The sequence below is a fragment of the Arvicanthis niloticus genome, chromosome 7 (genome assembly GCF_011762505.2).
Source record: "Arvicanthis niloticus isolate mArvNil1 chromosome 7, mArvNil1.pat.X, whole genome shotgun sequence".
NCBI classification, from domain to species: Eukaryota; Metazoa; Chordata; class Mammalia; order Rodentia; family Muridae; genus Arvicanthis; species Arvicanthis niloticus.
The window spans coordinates 29,024,379-29,045,555 of NC_047664.1; the positions used below are offsets into that span (position 1 = coordinate 29,024,379).

Consider the following 21,177-nt stretch of genomic DNA (forward strand, 5'->3'; position numbering starts at 1 on the left):
GCGGTCGCGGGGCGGCGCCGCGGTGGGCGCGGCTGAGCCAGCTTGGCGGGGGCGCGGCGCACCTTGCTCCCGCGCCCCGGCTAGCCGCGTCGGTGCCTCCCCGCGCGCCCCCGCCCGCCCGGACGCCTCCGATCGCTTCCGTCCTCTCGGCGCGGCCGCTGTCCTCGCTAGCCCCGCGTGGGAGGACGATGGGTCAGCGCGGAAAAAGTGAATGAGGACGGCAGCGCGGCAGCCAGCGCCCCAGTCGGCCGGCAGAGCCCGGCGCAAAGCCCGCCGGCTCCATGGACGCGTCGCGTGCACCGGCGGCCAAGCCCCCCACAGGGTAAGCGGGCAAAGGCGGGCGGGTGTGGTTCTTCCCGAGGTGTTGAGGACTTGGGGCACCTGGGTCATTGCTCCGGTAACCATGGCAGGCCTTGCTTGGGAACACTTTCCGCGAGAGGTGCTGCTGTGAAAGCCCTTGTGTATGTTTGTGTATATGTGTGTGTATGTGTGTTGGGGGTGCTATCCCTCCTTGCAGAGCCCCAGCTCGGAGTTGCCTCCTGCCCCTTGCAATAGTGGCAATCACAGGCCGAGGGGGGACAAGAAACTCTGGGCCTGAAACTCCAGCGGAGTCCGTCTGGTCCTATGCACAGGTTCCTCCAGCCACTCCTCACAGGCCCTGTGGCCCGCTGCTCCCTGCCTCAATGACAAGAGGGTACTTGGTCTGTTGGGACCCATGTAGTCAGGCGATCTTGGCAGGTGTGTGGGGAAGGGACTTCATGAACACTCTTCTCCTGCCCAGCCTTTGTGCTGGGGCCTCCCTTGTGTCTGAAGTGGTGAGGACCCCCTTCATCGGACCTGAAAAGCAGAGCTGTCATCCCTGTCTTCCAGGATCCTCTAATGGCTCTACCCTTTTAGTTTCTTTTTGCTGTCTCCACACCTTGCGGACAGAGATTTCCTGTTGCATTGAGGATTTTACTTGCAGAAGAGAAACTTGCCTAACACAGGTCAAACAGTCTTGCCCTTTAACCCCCACTCCCCGGAATCGTGCCCCTTCGTGCTCATACCTGCCAGGACAGTTGGCAACCCTTGCAGACTAGGTAGATTTCAGAGAGTGTGGTGGGGCTGGCCTTTGACCTCTTCTCTCTGGAGCAAATGTGTTATGAGTGTTGCGAATGGAATGAGTTCGGGTGGGCCCGCACCTGCTCCGGGAATGGCCCACTTTCCACTAGAGCAACTGGATTTTCTAAGGCAGCATTGGGGACAACAAATCTTTTTTCTTTAGCAGTTATGTCCCACTGACTCACCCGGTCCTTTGCCCACTAACTTTGTTGCCCAAGTGTTTATAAAAGCCGTCTAACCCAGTTCTTTATTATTTCTTAAAATCTCTCCTGGAGGCTTACAAAAAAGTAAGATACATTATTAACTCATAACCTTAAAGCTAAGGAATGTTTAAAAAAAACTTTTCCTCGCTAAGGTGTAGTTATATAATTCCTTTGAAGAAACAGATTCCCCTTAAAAAAATAAATATGGGAAGACTTTTTCATGGTAATGGGGAACCCCCAAATGACGTTGGGAGATGTAAACAGAATTGCTTTTAAAATTGTGACTTTTCTAGATTTTTATATAACTCTATTTAAGGGAACTGAATTATTCATCACTATTTTCTTATAAATAAATATAAAGGGAATATTTAGGGGGCCTGCAAAGTTCCATAGTGTATCTGCAGACACTGGTGAAGGTGTCTGGTAATAATGAAACCACCCTCTCTCCTCCAGCCAGCCTGCTCCCTAGGCAGGCAAGAGGGCAAGCCGGGTCTGTCTTCCTCACTTGGTGTCACAAAGGAAAACCAAGGTCCTGTGCTATGGTGTGGTGGTAGAGCTTCCAAGGATTGATGCCCCTGCACCTCCAGCATCTTGTTTGATTGCTTCCACCTCTTTGTCAAAAAAAAAAAAAAGAAAATGTAGATCTGTTTTTGTAACTTTTGTTATTGCGGTTTCTCATTTGTTTATACCTTGAATAAAGAAACACCTCCCAAATATAAACATGCTTATATATTTTAAACAAAGATTACAAGTTCAGTATGAAGTGTTTTCTGTTAGAGTGCAAAGAAAGAAATGGCATTCTATCTTATTGGATATTTTATATCGTTTAGTTGTATAGCTTGCCTATCATAAAGGATTGTGACATTTGGGGCTTCAGACTGTTATCAAAGGCAATTAGAATTTGTTGGCTTGTGCCTGAAATTACTGTTTTCTTTATCTCTTGAGACTAGTCGGTGTTTGCAATGTGCTTGAGGGAAGTTTGTTTTTTATCTGATACTGCAGAGGTTAGTTATAAAGTTACTTTGTGTAAACTCTCATTTTCCCGTGTGACAGGTGACAACTGATGGGATGGATTTGTTTTTTTGTTTTTTTGGTTTTTTTTTTTTTTGGTTTTTCGAGACAGGGTTTCTCTGTATAGCCTTGGCTGTCCTGGAACTCACTCTGTAGACCAGGCTGGCCTCGAACTCGGATTTATTGTTATTGAGAAGAGTGCCTCAGTCATCCTCCTGCTGTGTAGACTGGAATGGACAAGAGATAGAAGGGACCAATGGGCTGATGAATGTAAATTTGTCTCCTTAGAGTGTTATCTTTGTTAAGAACACAAATGCAAATGTTACTTGGATTGAAATCATAGCTTTCTTAGTAATTCCATTAAAGCAGCAACTGTAACGATCGAGTGTCTAGAGCGTCTGCCTGGGGAAGGAGATTGTATGAAGACTTGATGTGTTGCTTAGGGAGTTTTTGAGCTCAGTTTTAGAGTGGTGTGTGTGTGTGTGTGTGTGTGTGTGTGTGTGTGTGTTCCAGTGCGGCTGCACATATGCTGTGATGCATTAGTGGAGATTGGGGGCAGCTTGGGAGTCAGTTCTCTCCTTCCACAGGGACTGAACTCAGGTTGGCAGGTTAGGGTAGGACGTGATTTTACCTGTTGACTAGTCTCACCAGTCACTAATCAGTCTCACCTAGTCAGAAGTGACAGCTAGTGAAGTATCACACAATATCAAGACAGGGCCTATATCTCTTTTGAGGTTAATATGACCAGCCATACTCCTGTTTTATACCAAACCACAAGTGTTTTGATATTAAAGAAACAGTAACTACATGTCATGAGGCATTTAGATTTGCTTTTGACCAATGTATTTGAGAGTGTCTAGATCCTTTTGTTTGTTTGTTTTTTGAATTTGTTTTTGTTTTTTGTTTTTCAGGACAGGGTTTCTCTGTGTAGCCCTGGCTGTCCTGGAACTCACTCTGTAGACCAGGCTGGTTTCAAACTCAGAAATCCGCCTGCCTCTGCCTCCCAAGTGCTGGGATTAAAGGCGACTGACTGTATAGATCCTTAAGAATGAGAAAAGTAAGAATTAGCTGTCACAAAACTTCAATACTAAATTTGAGCTACATTTTTAAAGATGTTACTTCTGAGCTGCTCTTTATTCCATCAACCCACTTAAGTAATGTTGAGTCTCTGGGTATGGGGAATACACCTAGAGATTTTACTTTTTGTAGTTATAATCTTTATCCATGAGTGTCAAATAAACAGATAATTTCTATCATCTCATATCGATCATATCACATGTATATCGTATCATATCATATCATATCATATGGTCAGATGATAGACCTAAAGAGCCACGGAAGTTGCTTCAAAGAATTTGTAAATAGTTGAGTCACTTCTGTCTCTGGGCTTCTAGAACACAGGCCATCCTTTGGCTTTTCTCTCTCATGATCTCCCATGCAAGGGCATATATGGTTATTACTGGGTGTCAAGACTGTAACCTAGAAAGTAATCCCACATTTATGCAGGCCTGAATTCTATGGCCTCTTTAATTTGGGACTTGCAAAATGAGGTCGTAACACGCGTGCACCTAACTATAGGTCTATAATTATTAAGAAAACAGTGATTATAGGATATATCTGTATCCTATAATATATATAATCACTATATATACTAGGCCTTTTGAACTTTGTAATTAAATTTACTATTATATTTGCTTTTGCAATTGATTGAAAGCTTTAAAAACTGATCAGAATTATTTGATATCAAATCAGATTTACAATTCACAAAGAGGGTTTTACTTAGACTTGAACAAAGTAAACCCATTCAACAGACAGTGTATTTATTATATGGCCTTTTGGCCCCATACACATTTAATAATGCTGTCTGTGGATTTTATATATCATCTAACCTTAGTAACATTTCAATCTGTGCTTCAACACAATACAGCTTTCATATTGCATGGCCCACCGAAAGCTTATAGATTTTTCCTGTTTACCCTTTCCTTTACTTAAATGATTTAATAATGACTTATATTGCTACCGTAGATAATGTGTCTTTTGAAATGGTTTTCATTCATATAAGTGACTTGTAAATTGTAGTTCTTCCCCCTCCCGAGAGATCTGTCTCTGCTCTCTTCCTTCTGTCTTGCCACTCTTGGTTTCCTGTCTTGTGAAAGGGCCTCATACAGGTTTCCATTTCCCTTCCCTGTTCCTACCAGTCTATATTTTCAACTTCTCTCTTGTTAGGGCGACATTCTGTATGCTTGTCAAGGGTTTTTGTTTTACAAAGCTAAGAATGGTGGTAGCTTTCAAGACTTGCACTCATCAGCCTATGCACTTTACAGTAACAAATGGCAGTTTTCCAACAGTATATGTGTTTCCCATTGTCCCGCCCAGGCCCTTTCCCATGTTTCTGAGCAAGTCTTCCAGCCAGCAGCACCCTGTGGTAATTTAGGATTTAAAATCATCTGTCTGGTCGCCCTCATCAGGAGGTAAACTGCTCCTGGCTAGGACCGTGTCTTCCAAAGACCAAGTTCAATTAAAATAAGTTCCTCAGCCAAAAGTGTTTCTATTTTAACAACACAAAGCTTTAAAATCAACTGTCAAAATATATTTTAATTAGGCTTATTTGATTAGACACATTCCCAGATTACAGATGCTTTCACAGCGATGCCTTTGTAGATCCAAGTCCCGCCTACACCCAACCAAGTGATGCCTGTGAAGACTCCAGCTGAAGCTGGGTGTGGCGGTGCAGGCCTGTAGTCTCAACTGCTTGGGAAACTGAGGTGGGAGGATCACAGGTTTGAGGCCAGTCTGAGCTAGAGAACAGGTTCAATGTCTTCTTGGGCTTCAGAGGGAGTTCAAGGCCAGCTTGGGGAACTTAGAATCTTTCTCAAAGTGAGAACAAAAAGAAGGGTGGAAATGTGGCCTTAAATAATATCTTTGGACTCTCAACGGTGTAGCTTTCTGCTCCCACCCTCCAGAACCAAACCAAACCAAACCAAACCAAAACACACTGCATACAACACTACCTCCAATTGATTTAGAGAATCCATTGTGCCCTTAGCCCTTAATATTTGCCAACTCTAAGCCCTTCTCCTCCACTTCTTTTCCTGCTCACCATAGCTTTGTTCCAATCTTTCCTTCCTTCCTTCTCACCATATCTCTGTCCAGTCTTTGCTGCTCTAAAACCCAGTTGGAGAGCCCTTGTTCTAGGGGAGGGCCCCTGTTGCTCCAGACACAAGGCAGCAAGGATAACCATTCTCTTTTCAGCAGCACCAGAAGGTGGGGTTAATGGGTACTTGAGGTGACCTGGACTTTTGCTTGTTACTCCCTTTCTCTCGTGGAAAAAAAGAAAACACTGAGATGAGATTTGGGTGCTGGGGGTAGTGGGCACCTTTGGTAGTGTGGCCTGCAGCCCTCCCGGCAAGGCTCCTGGATGTCAGTCAGCTGAGCTGTCTGACCTCATGTTTTGTGAGGGTGAAGCAGTGCTGCCCTGTGTGAGTGACTAGTGCACCTGAGTCCTGGAACTCACTCTGTGGACCAGGCTGGCCTCCAACTCAGAAATCCACCTGCCTCTGCCTCCCAAGTGCTGGGATTAAAGGCATGTGCCGCCACTGCTCGGCAAGGACAGAGTTCTTAACCTGCCCTGTGTTCAGTTAATTTTAAATGTAAGTACTCTGTGTGTGAGTTATAGGTCTGAGGTGACTGGTCAGGATCTATCTGCCTGTGGTTTCTCAGTCTCTGGGACCAGGGTAGCATCCTTTCTTTAATCCTGCCACTGTTGCACACTTTCTGCTCTCACCTTGACTAAGAGCCTTTTCTTCTATCCCAGGATGGTTCCTCGCAGCCTTCAGGCCATGTGAGCTTTCCGTCCAAGGGCTCCAGGAACTTGGTTAGTTCACTGGGATTTTCTCTTGCATCTCCAACCTCTCCCCTGTCAGAACCCTTGTAGGAACTGTGAGTTTCGTTCTTGTTTTGCCTGAATTCAGAGCTCCTTGGAGGCAGACGCCCTGCTTTCTGTTAGTGTCATCTGCCTGTGGCACAGGAGACAGCTGTCACCCAGTACACCAACACCATGTCCCATTTGTGGTTGGATAAGATAGTCTTAGAACTCACAGGTGCTTCATCGTCATATGATTCAGTGTGTTCCCAGAATGTGCTAGATAACCTCTTTTGAAAAAGAAAAATCCTGACATTTACTTCAACTTTCACATACCTATGTTTCTGCCAGACACCGTGTGAACAGACAGACTAACTGGTGCTGAAGATTCTCTGCTCTGATGAAGCTTGCCAACGTGAGGCCTTTCCATGCAGTAGCCCCACAGAGGAGCAGGACACAGGACAGGCACCTGCTCTTTGTAACTCAAGTTGTACATATCTCTCTACATGTGACCTTGGCACAACTCGAATCCTACAGCCATTTAGGGGAGGCTTCACATAGTGGGACATAGTTCCTGACACAATGGTCTAGTGAGGACTAGGAGGACTTGATATAGTGGATTGACAGGGGGCAGGTGATCTCAGTGAGCATGTGACTCTTCTCCCTCCTCTCAGGGTCCTCAGAAGTCAGCTGTCAGCAGGTATGTCCAGACAGTTCCTGATCTGTGCTGAGAAATGAATTCTTATTTTGCTTAGGTTAAAATCGACAGGAAATGACCCTGAGCTGCACAGAATGGTTATGTATTGGCCCAGTTCAGGCCTCTTGTAGCTGGTGTTTCTGATTCTAGTCTCCACATCAGTCCCAAGTGTGCAGACCCCCTCACACTCGCTTCTTTCCAGGACCTTGGAGACTCAGAGCTTGGAACCCTGTCCATCCCCAAGAGGAATTGTCATTTAGACAGTCACCCCAAAGTGTGGAAGTACCCATGCCTTTCTATCTGTCGGGTGTCAGGGGCTGGCATGCTTTGACATCTGTGAGTCTCACCTTTTTTCATGTCATACCAACTTTTTTTGGTTCACGGCGTGTAGCAGTATAAGATTGGACACCTTGGGAAGAGAATCCCCATGCCACAGCCATAGGTTAGCCTTGTCTGGGAAAGTTATCGAGCCTCTTGCTTTTCTCCTGGCTTAGTGGGATGAGCAAAGAATATGTGTTCTCACATGATGAGTGTTGTCTGCAAGGTTCATCATCTTAAATACTGGGTGTGGCTGGAAGAGTCAGAGAACTGAAACTGAGCCATACCCTGCACACTGATTCTGCAGCTATAAGTACATAATCTGAGCAATTAAATACTTAAAGAGCTTCCCCAATCAACCCTGGCAGTGTTTGCCCAAACTTAACGGTTTGGGAGTTGTTTAAAAATAGGCTTGGGTGGGAGTGTTAAATTAGAGGAGCGAACACTTCTGTTCAGGTGGCTAGAACCTTGATCATTAAAGCTCATTCATGTTCATTAAACAAATGATTAGCTTGAAAGAGGCTGCTGGATCATAGGTAGAATTTAGACATTTGCCAATTGTTGAGGTCCCCAACTGTCTGCTCACCCATCTTGCTTCCTATAATTTTATGTTGACTCAGTATTAAGTAGAAGTAAAACTGTATCCATCCTACTCAGGGCCTAAGCCACTTATAACAGTCCAGTGATGCTCTAATAGTGTTGTTTGTCTAGTGAATGAATTAGAGATCAGTTTCAGCCCTTACCAAATCAATTGATTTATTTTCAACGTGTTAATTGGGGGTGCTGAAATGGCAATCTTTCTCATGCTGCACCAGCCCTCTGGATTCCTATCTTTAGCTACTTCTCAGATGTTTGGTGTTCATTCAGTGATTTGTTTTCAAAGAAAAAGTTCCAAATGAAGTACATGTGTAAATTTTACAGCATTAAGAACTGTAGTGAGAGGCTGGGAGGACAGCTCATGGGGTAACGTGCAGGCATGAGAACCTGAGCAAAGAAATTCCAGTGCCCATGTAAAGGCTGTGTATGATGGCATGCATCTGTAAAGTACAGCATCAGGGCAGGGACATGTTGGTACCTGGGGCCTTGATGGCTTATTAGTTCAGCTGAAACATTGAGCTCCAGGTTCAGGGAGACACCCTGAACCAAGTAATAAGGTAGACAGTATTAGAGGAAAACCCCTCCCCCTGGATCTCTAGCTTTTCCAAGCACACATGTGCACGCACACACATGTGCACACGCATACACACACACACACACACACAGGCACTTATGGATGAGTACTCCCCCACACAGGTACACACATATACATACAGTGGGGGAGGAAGGAAGAGGAGGGAGAGAAAAAGAATGAAATTCAATTTGTAAAATAGATGAATCTGAGTTAAAAGCAATACTTTAATTTGAAATTTTTCCTTATTGTGTTTAAGTTAAGGGTTATAGTTTTCTTATGGGAGGAAACAGAAGTTCCTAGGCCCTCAGGTGGCATGCTCATACAGCACTGTACTGGCGGTATGCTCTAGCTCACCTTGAGTCTTTAGATGCTCTGTGAGGCTTGACTCTTCAAGGATATCCCCATGATCAGACAGAAAATAATAGTTTTCTCCTGTTTGTAGTTTAGATTGTCCTGTGGCTCTCTAGCCTGACAGTTAGCCCCCAACTCTTCATCCCTCAGTACTGTTATACCAACCTACAACACAGAACTGGGGCTGTGATGCTTCCTCTGCTGAGGCCTCTTCAGCTTCCTGTAAGATGGAACGATGTCTCTGCTGTAGCTATAGCTTCTCACCATCCTTTTGCTAAAGAAACAAATCTATCACAAGCATCTGGATGATATCTTCCTCCTGATAACCTGTCAGGTGGATACAACACTTACTCCTGCTGCATTTCCAGGAAGCACACCTCCTGAGACTCTTAGATAGAACTTAACTCTTTTTTGTCATTTATTTATTTACTTACACTCCCGATTTTATCAACCCCCTCACCCTGTCCACCCTCAGACTGTTCCACATCCCATACCACCTCCCCATGCCCCCGTCTCCAACAAGGATGTCCCCAGCCCGTAACCCCCACCCAGCCATACCTCTAAACTCCCTGGGGCCCCCAGTTTCTTGAGGGTTAGATGTATCTTCTCTGATTGAACTCAACCTGGCAGTCCTCTGCTGTATATGTGTTGCGGGCCTCATATCAGCTGGTGTATGCTGCCTGGTTGGTGGCCCAGTGTCTGAGAGATCTCAGGGGTCCAGGTTAATTGAGACTGCTGGTCCTCCTACAGGGTCACCCTTCTTCTCAGCTTCTTCTAGCTTTTCCCTAATTCAACCACAGGGATCAGCAGCTTCTGTCCATTGATTGGGTGCAAATATCTGCATCTGACTCTTTCAGCTGCTTGTTGGGTCTTCCAGAGTGAGGTCATAATAGGTCCCTTTTTGTGAGCGCTCCACAGCCTCAGTAATAGTGTCAGGCCTTGGGACCTCCACTTTAGCTGGATCCCACTTTGGCCCTGTCACTGGACCTTCTTTTCCTCCGGCTCCTCTCCATTTCCATCTCTGCAGTTCTTTCAGACAGGAATAAATATGGGTCAGAGTTTTGACTGTGGGATGACAACCCCCTCCTCACTTGATGCTCTGTCTTCCTGCTGGAGGTGGGCTCTGTAAGTTCCCTCTCCCTACTGTCAGTCAGCTCATCTAGGGTCCCTCCCTTTGAGTCCTGAGAGTTTTTCACCTCCCAGGTCTCTGGTGCATTCTGGAGGGTCCCCCCCCCCCAACCTCCTATCTCCCTAGGTTGTCTGTTTCCATTCTTTCTACTGGCTCTCAGAGCTTCAGTCTTTTTCCCTCACCCAATACCAGATCAGGTTCCCCTCTCCCCACCACCCAACCCCCAGTCCACTTTCACTCCCAGGTCCCTTCCTCCCTTCCCACTTGTGATTTCTTCTCTCTCTCAAGTGGGACTGAGAAGTCCTCACGTGGGCCCTTCAGCTTGTTGACCTTTTTCAGTTCTGTGGAGTGTATCCTGGGTATTCTGCACTTTTCTTTCTTTCTTTCTTTCTTTCTTTCTTTTTCTTTTCTTTTCTTTTTTTTTTTTTTTTTTTTTTGGCTAATATGCACTTTTTAGTGAGTACATACCATGCATGTCCTTTTGGGTCTGAGTTACCTCACTCAGGATGATATTTTCTAGTTCCTATTTGCCTGCAAATATTTTCTATTTGCCTGCAAAACTCAGGATATCATCCTTCTTAATAGTTGAGTAGTGTTCCATTGTGTAAATGAACCACATTTTCTGTATTCTTCTTCTGTCATGGGACATCTGGGTTGTTTCCAGCTTCTGGCTATCACAAATAAGGCCGCTATGAACATAGTGCAACACAAGCCCCTGTAGCATGGTGGGGCAGGAACTTAACTTTTTAAAGAGGTGGTGGGAGAGGACTCCATTTAGAAGTCGGTGGCTTTGACAGGGTGGTTGAATTAGAGGAGTTGGCCCCAGACTCTGCCGCCTGTCTAACAAGTGCTTCTGCCTTGATCCTGGCTAATGAATTAATAAACATGAGACGCCTTCCCTTTGTACTGATCTGACTCAGCTCTCTGTGTCTGTGCTGATACTTTTGATAATGGTACAGGTGATATTGGGCAAAGTCCCCTTTGCCCAATAATGTACTTCCTTCTATCCAGAAGGTTGGAGAATCTAAACTTATGGATCTGTTGGTTATGTTTTCTTGTGTATAACTTTAGGCAATCTTCATTGAGAGCTGGATGATTCTTTGTTGTTGGTAAGTGGATTTCATTGAGAAAGAGTGTACTTGTCACTTGTAGGGCTTCTAAGGGCTGGTGTCATTTTGCAGGGAAATGCTAGACCAGGGAAGGACAGTGTATGACATTTGTGACATGTTGGTGTGGCTTTTACTGGGTTGTTGTATCTGGCATTGCATGCATTCTTACAGTTCACTGGTTCTTATTTATATTTGTCAGTTTCTTATTACTGTGACAAAATACCCAAGGCTATGGTTTCAGTCCTTGTTCCTGATGCCTTTGGACTAGTGGCAGTGCATTATGGTAGGGAGTGCAGTGCAAGAAACTGCTCATATCATGTTGGCTGGGAAGCAGAGACAGGAAGGGCAGGCTCCATATGGGTGTACCTCTGTAAGGTTATGCCACACTTCAGTAGTATCAAGTTGACGACCAAACTATTAAAATACCAGGTTTTGGGGGTTGGGGGGGGTGCGGATGGTTCTCTATATCCAAACATTACATTGCACATTAAACACAAAAGTGGAAAACCATTTCTTCTTCATGGCTAATGTATTCAGGATCTAGTGCGAGTTGTTTTTGAGTTGAATGTCCTCTGCATGTTATATTCTTAGCTGTCTGGGGATCCATGCAAGTGCAACACCCCTCATCTTATTTTTTTTTTCCAAGGTGAATCAGTTTGTTGTGGCGATATTGGATGGTGGAACCTGAGCAGCGTCTTTGTTTCTGTTTTAAATTATTGCATTCAGTGACTCAAGTGAAGGAGGAAGCGTATAGCCCTGATTCTATTTTAACTGTTGGTCTGTGGGAAGCATTGGTCCTTAGACAAGGCATCTGAGCACAACCTTAGAGGGAAACTGTGTGCTTGAGGTGTTCCATTGGTGCTGCTGACTTCTCATTTCTGAAGTCAATACTGTGCAGGTTTCTTACATCAGTGAGGAATGCTTGAGATTAATGGGAAGTGATAGATGGTTTGCTTTTAAACTGAGTTAGCCTTCATGCTATTACTGTTGCACCCTGAGGAGAAGACTACACGCTCATTCACATAACATTTTTGTTTAGAAAAGGTAGTGTTTTTGTAATGAAAAATATTTATTGGCTTGAGAACGTGTGTTTATTTTAAATATGTCAACGTGTTAGATGAATTTCTGAGAGATTTTTTCCCACTTGTCCTTATTTCTTTTGTTAATGGAATAAAGACATGTTCTGTGGGTGCTTTCTGGCATTGGGTGTGGTGGCGGTGGTGATGAATTTTGCTATAGAACCATAACTGTGGTTTGCATTTCTGCTCTCTTTTCATGCTAACTATGGCAAGCTGCAGATCTTGTAGGGTGGAAAAGTAAGACTTTCCAAATCAGTCTTTGTCACTGAGAGATGTGTAATTCAAACCGGTTGGCCAGTCTCCATGTCTCCCCATCTCCTCTCAATATTCTGGAATTACCTGGATTATAGAATTTTTAAAATGATTTTAAATATTATTATTATTATTATTATTATTATTATTATTATTATTTGTGTATTCATTTGTGCCAGCTACAGAATACATGTGGAAGTAAGAAGAAAACTTTCAGGAATTGGCTCTTTCTTTATACCACGAGTCTGAGGAATCAAACTTAGACCATCAGGTTTATGTGGTAAGAGCTTTATCCCTGAGCCATCTCACTGCCCCTGGGTTGTAGAATTCATGAGATAATTTAACACGGAGTAAGAGGATCCTGTGGAGTGCCTGCCATATGGTGGTTCCCTTTTCCCGTTACTGTTTTCTACCAGCAAACTATCAGACTACAGGAAGGAACAGAGACACTAGGTTACTAGTATGGTACGTGGTCCTTACAGAACATGCCTGTAAGAAGACATTCACTGGTTCCCATTGTTTTTGTTGTTGTTGTTGTTTTTGTTTTTTCACAGTAGAGGCAGCAAATGCTACTGTGATAGAAAACTGACAACTTAGTATAGTGTTCAGGACCATTTGATGCTTTAACACAGGGAAGCAGCCTTAGGAATACAGTACAGGTCATATCTTGTATTCATAAATTGCTCTTGAGCAGATGTGATGAATAGAGCATTGGATGTGAGTCAGAAGAGCTGAGCTACTGAGGTAATACTGGGGTGAACAGGGCAGGAGAGACTTGGGGCAGATGGAAAAGCTCTAGACCCGTTGTCTCCCTTGAGGAGTTTTGATATCACTTTTGAGTGTGGCTCACACCTTGTATCAGGTTAGTCATCGTGGCTGGGAGCTTAGTGCTCCTCTTCTAAAAGGAGTGTCTGCTCCATGTTTCTTTTAATTCTGATCTAGCAGTTATCTGGTTTCACAAAGATGAGGTCCTTAACAAATCGTATGCCATCATATATTCAATTAAAATGAGTATGGAAGTCTATCTTTGAGCGTAGTGTTTGTGTGACTCCATCAGCAGTAATGTTCAGAAAAGAAGCAACAAAAATATCAGGACGATTTACTTAGTGTCTGAGTGTTGGGTAAAATGCTGCACATGTGTATAGGTCACTCCAGAGGATATTTGCATTGTTAGGAGCTGGATCAGTAGTTGAGCTAAGCTGTGAACAGTAAATCTGTTCTCAGTATCTAAGAGTCGTTAAGAAGTTGCCCCGCTTTTTCTTTTTTTGTGAAGGTTTTCTGTCCAGAGGGGGCAGGGTGCCCTACCACCAGAGACAGAGTGCCACCTGACACAACACAGTGACATGATGAATGGTTTCAGATAGTGAACTTTTTCTTTCTCATTCCATTAGGTTTTATGTCCTTAGACTTTATAAGGGGTAGACATCATTTATCCATAGCTCTGCCCTCTGCGAGTGAATATAAGAGCATTAATTTGAAATTATAGTGCTTTGCATTAACTCTCTAAGGAGGCTTTAGAAAAGCATTAGTCTTTATTGTCATTTATCCATTCCATTTTAGAAAGTATAGGTTATATGGCAGTGATAGAAGCAATAGCTTATTTTGAAAATGAAGGCCTGTGAGTGTTATACATTATCATAGCTTTTATTACACTGGAAACACTGAACTGGTGATTTCGTACATGCCAAAACACAGCTCCCCTGCTGTCTGGCAGATGTTGGTGTCAAGCTGTAATAATTGTTCTTGGTGCTGTACGCGATGCCCTTTAAAAAAACAGGTGCAAACTGTCAGTAGAGCTTAATCATCAAGAGGTGAAATGAGCCCACATTAGGGTTCTGTATATAATCTGAAACATGATTATCAACATACTATTGGAAAAATGGCTTTATCAGTTAACATGGCAGTAGAATGATGCTATTGGCTTTTAAGTGTCCCCCAATCTTTATATGTTGGAAATTTGTTTACCAAATTGATATCTTAGTGCAGAGGTATTTGGAAGGTAACTAGAATTTAAGATTAGGATGGTGCCCCATGCTGGCATTAGTGGCTTTTCAGAAAAGGTAGTGAGGGCCCAGTTAGCCCAGCAGCCCTACTTTATTACACAGTAATGCAGGATGTAGCTGTATCTGATGCTGAGCAAGTGTGAGTGCCAAGCTCTAGATTTCTGTCTCTAGAACCATGGACTGAGGAAACCTTCGTAAGTTTCCTGATCTGTGGAGTTTAGTCCCAACAACAGAAAGTGGTCTAAGACAAATGTCTCAGTGGAATTTCACCACCTCCACTGGTTCCTGGGCCACAGGGCCAATCCTTATTTGCAGTGCCTGGGGAAGCCACAGCTGTATTCTGCAGGAACCTGTGCTTGTGTGCTGGGACTAATTAGTCCTGCAAGAGGGTTCAAGTGTATGCCTTTGGGAAGAAATAGGGGCAGGAAGGAAAAAAGTGAGTAAAATCTAAATAACCTTGGTCTCTGATGGCTATTCTTTTTGTTTCCACAGCAAAGTTGGAGCAAAATATATTAATTTTTAAAAATTCTTGGCATAAAATTTTTTGTATACAATCTATTTTCATCAGATTTTTCTTTCCCTGCAGACCAACTTTCCCCAGATCTATTCCATCTAGCATCATGTTTTTCTTTCTCTCGCCCAGAACAAAAGCAAAACAAAACCAAAAAGCAGCTATAATCAAAACAACCCCCTCCAACACAAAATATAGCAACCCCCCCCCCCAAAAAAAATCACACAAAACCCACAAAGTCTATTTATGTTGGCAAACTATTCCTGAGCACAGGGGCCTGCCTTGGGGTGTACCCAGTGTTACTTCACTGGAGAAAACTGATTTTCCCTCTCCTACCATGTATGTATCAGTTGCAAATAGTTTTGTGATTAGAAATGGGACTTTGTGCCTACCTCCCCTTTACCATACTGGGGTTTTTGCCTGGCTTGAACTTAATCAGGTCTTATACATGCTGTTACCATCTATGTGAGTTCATATGTGCATCAGCACTGTTGGGCCTGGAAGATGTTGTATCCTTGGAGAATGTAATTTTTCTTTTTAACAGACAATTCTATACCTTCTAGGCATCCAGGCAGTGGGCCCTGACTGCATGGGACATTGCTCAGCTCCATTTCTGCAGTTCTCAGTGTCTTAAGATTGCTGAGTCTTGTGAAGTGTGTGTGTGTGTGTGTGTGTGTGTGTGTGTAGACCATAGAAGGTTATGTTGCCCAGTCTTTGAGAGGGTGTGCTATGTGTGCTCATGGCAGAGTCAAAAGCAGAAAAAGATGATAGGCTCTCTAGCAGTGCCTGCCTCTCCCTGTCTTGGCCACACAATTTGTGCCATGAAAGATTCTATTCAGATTCATGACTAGAGGAACTCTGACTGTGGTGAGGAGCGTCTTGAAGGGGAGTCTTCAGGGCAAGTGTAGGAGATCTGAAATGACAGAAATAAGTCATGATACTAGGATGTTGATCGGACTGGAGCTTTGGAGTCTACTGTATTCTATGCAAGCAAGTCTACTTGAAGCTTGCTTACAGATGTGGATTGTCTGCGATCTTGGCTGCCATACAGAATGCTCCCTGGCAGTGTTGTTATTATGGTCATCATTGTTACTACTGGGGTCTGTTTAATGATACTTGATATATTTCACTTGAACTTCATTAAGCTCCATGAGTCTTCAGGAAGGCATTTCATTCTGTACTTTCCAAATTGAGAAGGGCCAATGATTAAAGACAGTGAAAAGAGACAGAGGTGGTGATTCACGTCTGTGGTTTTAGCACTAGGCCAAGGGAGAAGAACTATGAGCTCAAGGCCAGGCTGGTTTACATAGTGAGGTCCGGGGGCAGTCTGAGCTATAGAGGAATCCTATCTCCAAACAAGCAAACAGCAAATAAATCAAGTGTGATGAAGCAGCCCACCCTGCTCCGTTATCTGCCTTTGGGCTGGCTCTATGTAGGTAGCCTGCATGTGTAGATATTTGTTGCTGTGTTAAAAGCATTCTAATCACAAAGTGACTGAATCAAAGACTACAGATAGTAGTGATCTATTACTGCATACCAGTGTCCTAGAACTGTGCTGCTAGTCTTAGGAACAGTGTTTCTAAGTGTGAGAAAAGCTCCCTCGTTATATTCACTACGTGTCATTCATATAAAGTAGCTAGATGGAGCCAGCTGTGTTAACCTTTAGTGGGATACATCAGCTCTTTGGCTTGTGGTCATCTTTCTCTGTGTATTTGGCTGTCCTCACAGCCTGGTATCCTACACCCGCATAAAAAAGAAGTGACTTGGAGGAATGGAGGGGGAAGCTATAAGGCCTTTTGTGACCTAGCCTCTGAAGTCACACATGAGGGATCACTAAGTACAGATGTGATGAATAGAGCATTGGATGTGAGTCAGAAGAGCTGAGCTACTGAGGTAATACTGGGGTGAACAGGACAGGAGAGACTTGGGGCAGGTGGAAAATCTCTAGAATAGTGGTTAGATTGATTTTCTTTTTTTGTTGTTTTGTTTTCTTTTTGTTTTTTGTTTTTGTTTTTCGAGACAGGATTTCTCTGTGTAGGCCTGGCTGTTCTGGAACTCACTCTGTAGACTACGCTGGCCTTGAACTCAGAAATCCACTTGCCCCTGCCTCTCAAGTGCTGGGATTAAAGGCATGTGCCACCACTGCCCGGCTTAGATTGATTTTCTAAAACACCTGTGAGCCTATTTTGGAATTTCTATGGAGCAATCAACTGGATTGTCCTTTTTTAAAGCAACCTTGTCAAGCCACTATTGAGGATCTGTTAATAACGTATCAAGGGTCCAAAAAAGGAGACGCTTATAACCAAATCCCACTTGAGGTGGAACTGACCCAAGGCATTCTGATAGTTGGTTTTTCTATGTTCAGAGAAGTTCTTTACAAGAGTATGTATTGTTTATGTAAATATTTTCCAAATGGTGAAAACTTGCCTACTATTAATGACAAAGGGCAGCAAACTCCTCAAATATTGAAAAGTGACCAGGTGTCTCAGTTTAGGACAGTGTGTTTACATTTGTTATCCCTGTGGATTTCTTAATAATGTCCATTTTGCTCTCCAATTACCCTGTCTAGATATAGATCTTATAGTCACTCAGCCTGGATGTAGGGTTTACCTAAGTAAATATGAGGGTTCCATTCTGTGTTGATGAGAGTCAGGATGATGCTTCAGATTACCAAGTAGCTTTGGAATATACAGACCTCACCTCCTCCCTAGGAGGTTGTGTTGAGGTAGCATGGCATGATTCTTCAAGAGGTTCAGAGTGTTCCTAAGTTATTCAGTTGGCTAAGTCACAGGATAAGTAGTTTGTGTAAAATTATGTTTCAGTACAAAAGCAAAACAAAATAAAATTCACAAAAATATTCACTAATAACAAAGCAGACAAGGGAAATGAAAAGAACCTTTAAAAACTTTTGGACAGCAGTGTTAGGGTTTGAACTCAATGCCTCATACAGGACAAGAGTCAATGCCTTTATCATGGGAGTTACATCTATCCCTGCACTGGCTGGTGTTTGGTCAACTTTACACTAGCTAGAAATATTTTTGAAGAAGAATCTCAAATGAGAAAATGTTTCTATCAGATTACTTATAGGCAGGATGTAGAACATTTTTCTTGACTGAACAGTGATGTGAGAGGGCGCAGCCTTCTGTGAATGGTACCATCCCTGGGCAGGTAGCCCTGGATGTATAGGAAACCCGAATGAGCAAGCCATGAACCAGCAAGCAGTATACCTCCGTGGCAGCAGTTCTTGCTTCCAGGTTCCTGCCTCATGTTCCTACAAGCTGTAAAATGAAATAAACCCCTTTTACTCAAATTGGTTTTGGTCATGGTGATTTATCACAGCAATGAAAACCCTAAGCCAATCCCCAAATCCTAAATTTGTTTGGATTGTCATTATTTAATCAGTCATTTACATCTTAAGATAAATTTTAAAATTCAACCATGTCTGATTGTTTCTGTTTTAGTTTTTTGTCATGTTTCTTTGTGTATTGTACAGGCTTAACAAAGAACTGATCCATGTTAACTAATGTTCTACTATTTAACAGTTATTTAGTACTTGAATAATAACTCTTTTTAAAGTAATTTACCTATGTGTTGCATGTTGGGTGTTCCTGCTCTGACTAAGCCCATAAAATAGAAGTGAGAACAAGTCTGTACACAAGTAGTTACAACCGGGACTGTGCTGGGTGAGTACAAAAGGCTTCAGGATCATTCATGGTTAAAAAAAAAACAATTAGTTCTGCTTAAAGGGTAGGGCCCAGATAAGTCTACTTTACTTTTATGAAAGGCCACCTCATAAAATGTGATGTGTGCTTCATCACTGCAGTCATCAGATAGTGTTTCTCTTGCAGCCAGAAATTCTGGTCTGCACCTCTGATGTCCCTCCTCCCTGTTCCTCTGCCCGCTGCTGCTGTCAATCTATATTCCAGTGTATGTTTGTGGCATTGTGTGTAAGTGCTCGCTTTTTTTATAGTCTTTCACTAAACATAATGATATTTACTCTCATGTAGTATTGCTGGGGCTCACACTCTTTACTGACAGGCATTGATCTGTGCAAGGACTTGCAACAGCTCGTCTAACCCTTCTCCAATTGATAGATAGTTGGATGATTTCCAGCTTTCCTATTATAGCTAAAGCTACTGTGACTGTTCACATATAAGCCTTGTGTGACACGTATCTCCCCCCACCCCCCTTCAGCTTTTGAGTGAATACTTAGGAGAGGAAGGGCTGGGTCACATGTTTTGGTGTGCTTTTAATGTTTAAGGGACTGCAAGGCTGTTGTATATTCCACCAGCTATGGACAGGAATTAGAGTTGCTGGACAGTTTTGTTTGTCTTGTTGTTGTTGTTTTAAACCATTTTAAGTGATGAAATTTATTGAACTTTCTATAAGTGTTTTGGTTTGGGATGTGATATTTGTTTAGTAGCTCTCTTCAGACAGGCATAACCTTTCTTATAAGGATGGCTTGTTCGAAAGCATAGGCTGTGTGGAAAGTGTCAGGCTTAGCCCTCTCTTCCCAGGTTTGCAGAGTAAAATATCAGTCTTACTATGTGTTTCTAATTCTCAAGTAGCTCAAGTCCTTGAGCCAAGGTTTCCTCTCTCCAGTTTCTAGTATTCCTTGTACTGGCTGGCTAGCTGGTGATTCGTGCACACCTTAAAATCACCTAGCTGCTTCTGAGGCTGGGTTTGGTGTTAGGTACTGGTGACTTGGCTCTCTAGGAGGAGAAGACATAGTTGGTTGTTGTCATGAGGGCTGTATGCTGTTGCTATGGGTGAGATGTCACAAGAGGAACAGGCACTCAAACTTCAGGGGAGGCCTCTGCTAGGGGAAGTACCAGGGCCTTCCTCAGAAGCACACATGGGGAGGAACATGTGTCTGACAGCATAAAGGCAAGCAGTATATCTGTAATGAAATGCCATTCACATATTAATGGCTAGAAAGAGAAGAAAAGACTGATCTTGTGAGTAGTGTTACTGGAAGTAGTCTGGGATGGTAGGGGAGCCCCAGAAGGTTCGAGCATGCTGAAGACAGGCTTCCATTTAATTTCACAAAGGCAGCCTTGTCCACCCGTAAGAGCGCTTTCTCTTTGTATTTATGCTTATCTTTGTGGGTGAGGGGCACAGCTAAACTTCTTGCTTAATACAACATTGCTCAGGAAGACTGAGCAGAAGTCTTTCAATGATGCTGACAGAATTTTTGTTTGTTTGTTTGTTTGTTTGTTTTCTGAAGTAGGCTCCTTGCACTGACATTTTATGTTTCACATGATCTCTGCTGGGGAAGATCCCAATGATGAGGTTCAGGGTTTGTGGTAACCAAGTCAACCTTAGAACCAAAGTGTCCCAGAGATCAACAGCCAGATTTCCAAGCAAAAGAAATGGTGCTTTGTCTTCTGGTAGCCAACTGCACGTGAAACACATAACACCATTGTGACTTAGCATTCTATTGTCTTTGGGATTGGTGCGAGCATGCTTGATTGTGTTTGCTCAATGTAAGTGTGAACCCTGGAACAATCATTGCTTTTCTACCCCAGGTGGAAGTTCTTCCACCCTGAGGTGAGGCTGTGCAAGTTAATATCCTCCTTCGGGGTATTTTCTGATGGGGTATCTTCCAGTGGAAATCTTCCTGCTCTTGTTCTGCTGTTTTTTCTATACCCCGTCTGTTTTCCCAAGGCCTTAATGGGGCCAATATGCAGGGGTGGTAATACACACACACAAGTGGTAAGGCAAGCCACACAAACAAGCAAATAGAATGAAGAGGGCCTTTAACTCTGAGCACAAAGCAGTGTGTTGTGAGTGAACATCAGTTTTGTCTTAGCATGTCTAACAAGTGGCGCATGAAGAAAACAATAATTTCCATTATTCCCGTTATTGAAAGTAGGACATATTTTGGTTCCTCAGAGGAGGCGTCACTTTCCCTGGCACTGAAAGGTAATTACTTGCAGTTGTTTGTTCGGGGCACTACACTCTCATTTATTCTGTGGCTTGCTGAAAGTGTTTACGCAGGATTTTCCAGACTCTGTACATGCACCTAGTGTATGGGGGCTGTGGGAAGTGGCTGATGGGGTGATGTTAAGTGTGGAAGCAGACAGGGCTCCACTGAGCATCACAGAGCCAAGAACATAGCACTGCCTGTACTGCGCTCAGTGGCTGGGGTGCTGAAAGTTCTGGTAGAAAAGGCACAGAAGCATAAGAGGAGCAAATAATAACCATCTGATGACATCAGATTTACTTATTTATGGATGGCAAGCAAGTCAGCATTGCTTAAAGGGAGGCCAGCAGAGATCTGGGCAGGATCTCTCCTAGAGGTCACACAGCTATATAGCCCACCAGGAGCCCTGGCTAGAGGAGGTATTGGAAGAACATGGAGGATCAATGGATTTTAT

At 43.5% G+C, this 21,177-nt stretch overlaps 1 protein-coding gene across 6 annotated transcripts in view; it reads left to right on the forward strand.

Moving 5' to 3' along the window:
- The window catches only part of Cobl (cordon-bleu WH2 repeat protein), a 236,147-nt gene continuing 214,970 nt past the window's right edge, over positions 1 to 21,177 (forward strand). For 3 of the 6 annotated variants that reach the window (XM_076938104.1, XM_076938105.1, XM_034508865.2), the window contains exon 1: positions 2 to 322. In XM_076938104.1, coding sequence (XP_076794219.1) covers positions 212 to 322 — 111 coding nt within the window. In that variant the 5' untranslated portion in view covers positions 2 to 211. Of the gene's footprint in view, positions 323 to 21,177 lie in introns of all 6 variants that reach the window. The other 3 variants (XM_076938106.1, XM_076938108.1, XM_076938103.1) reach the window with 2 other exon arrangements.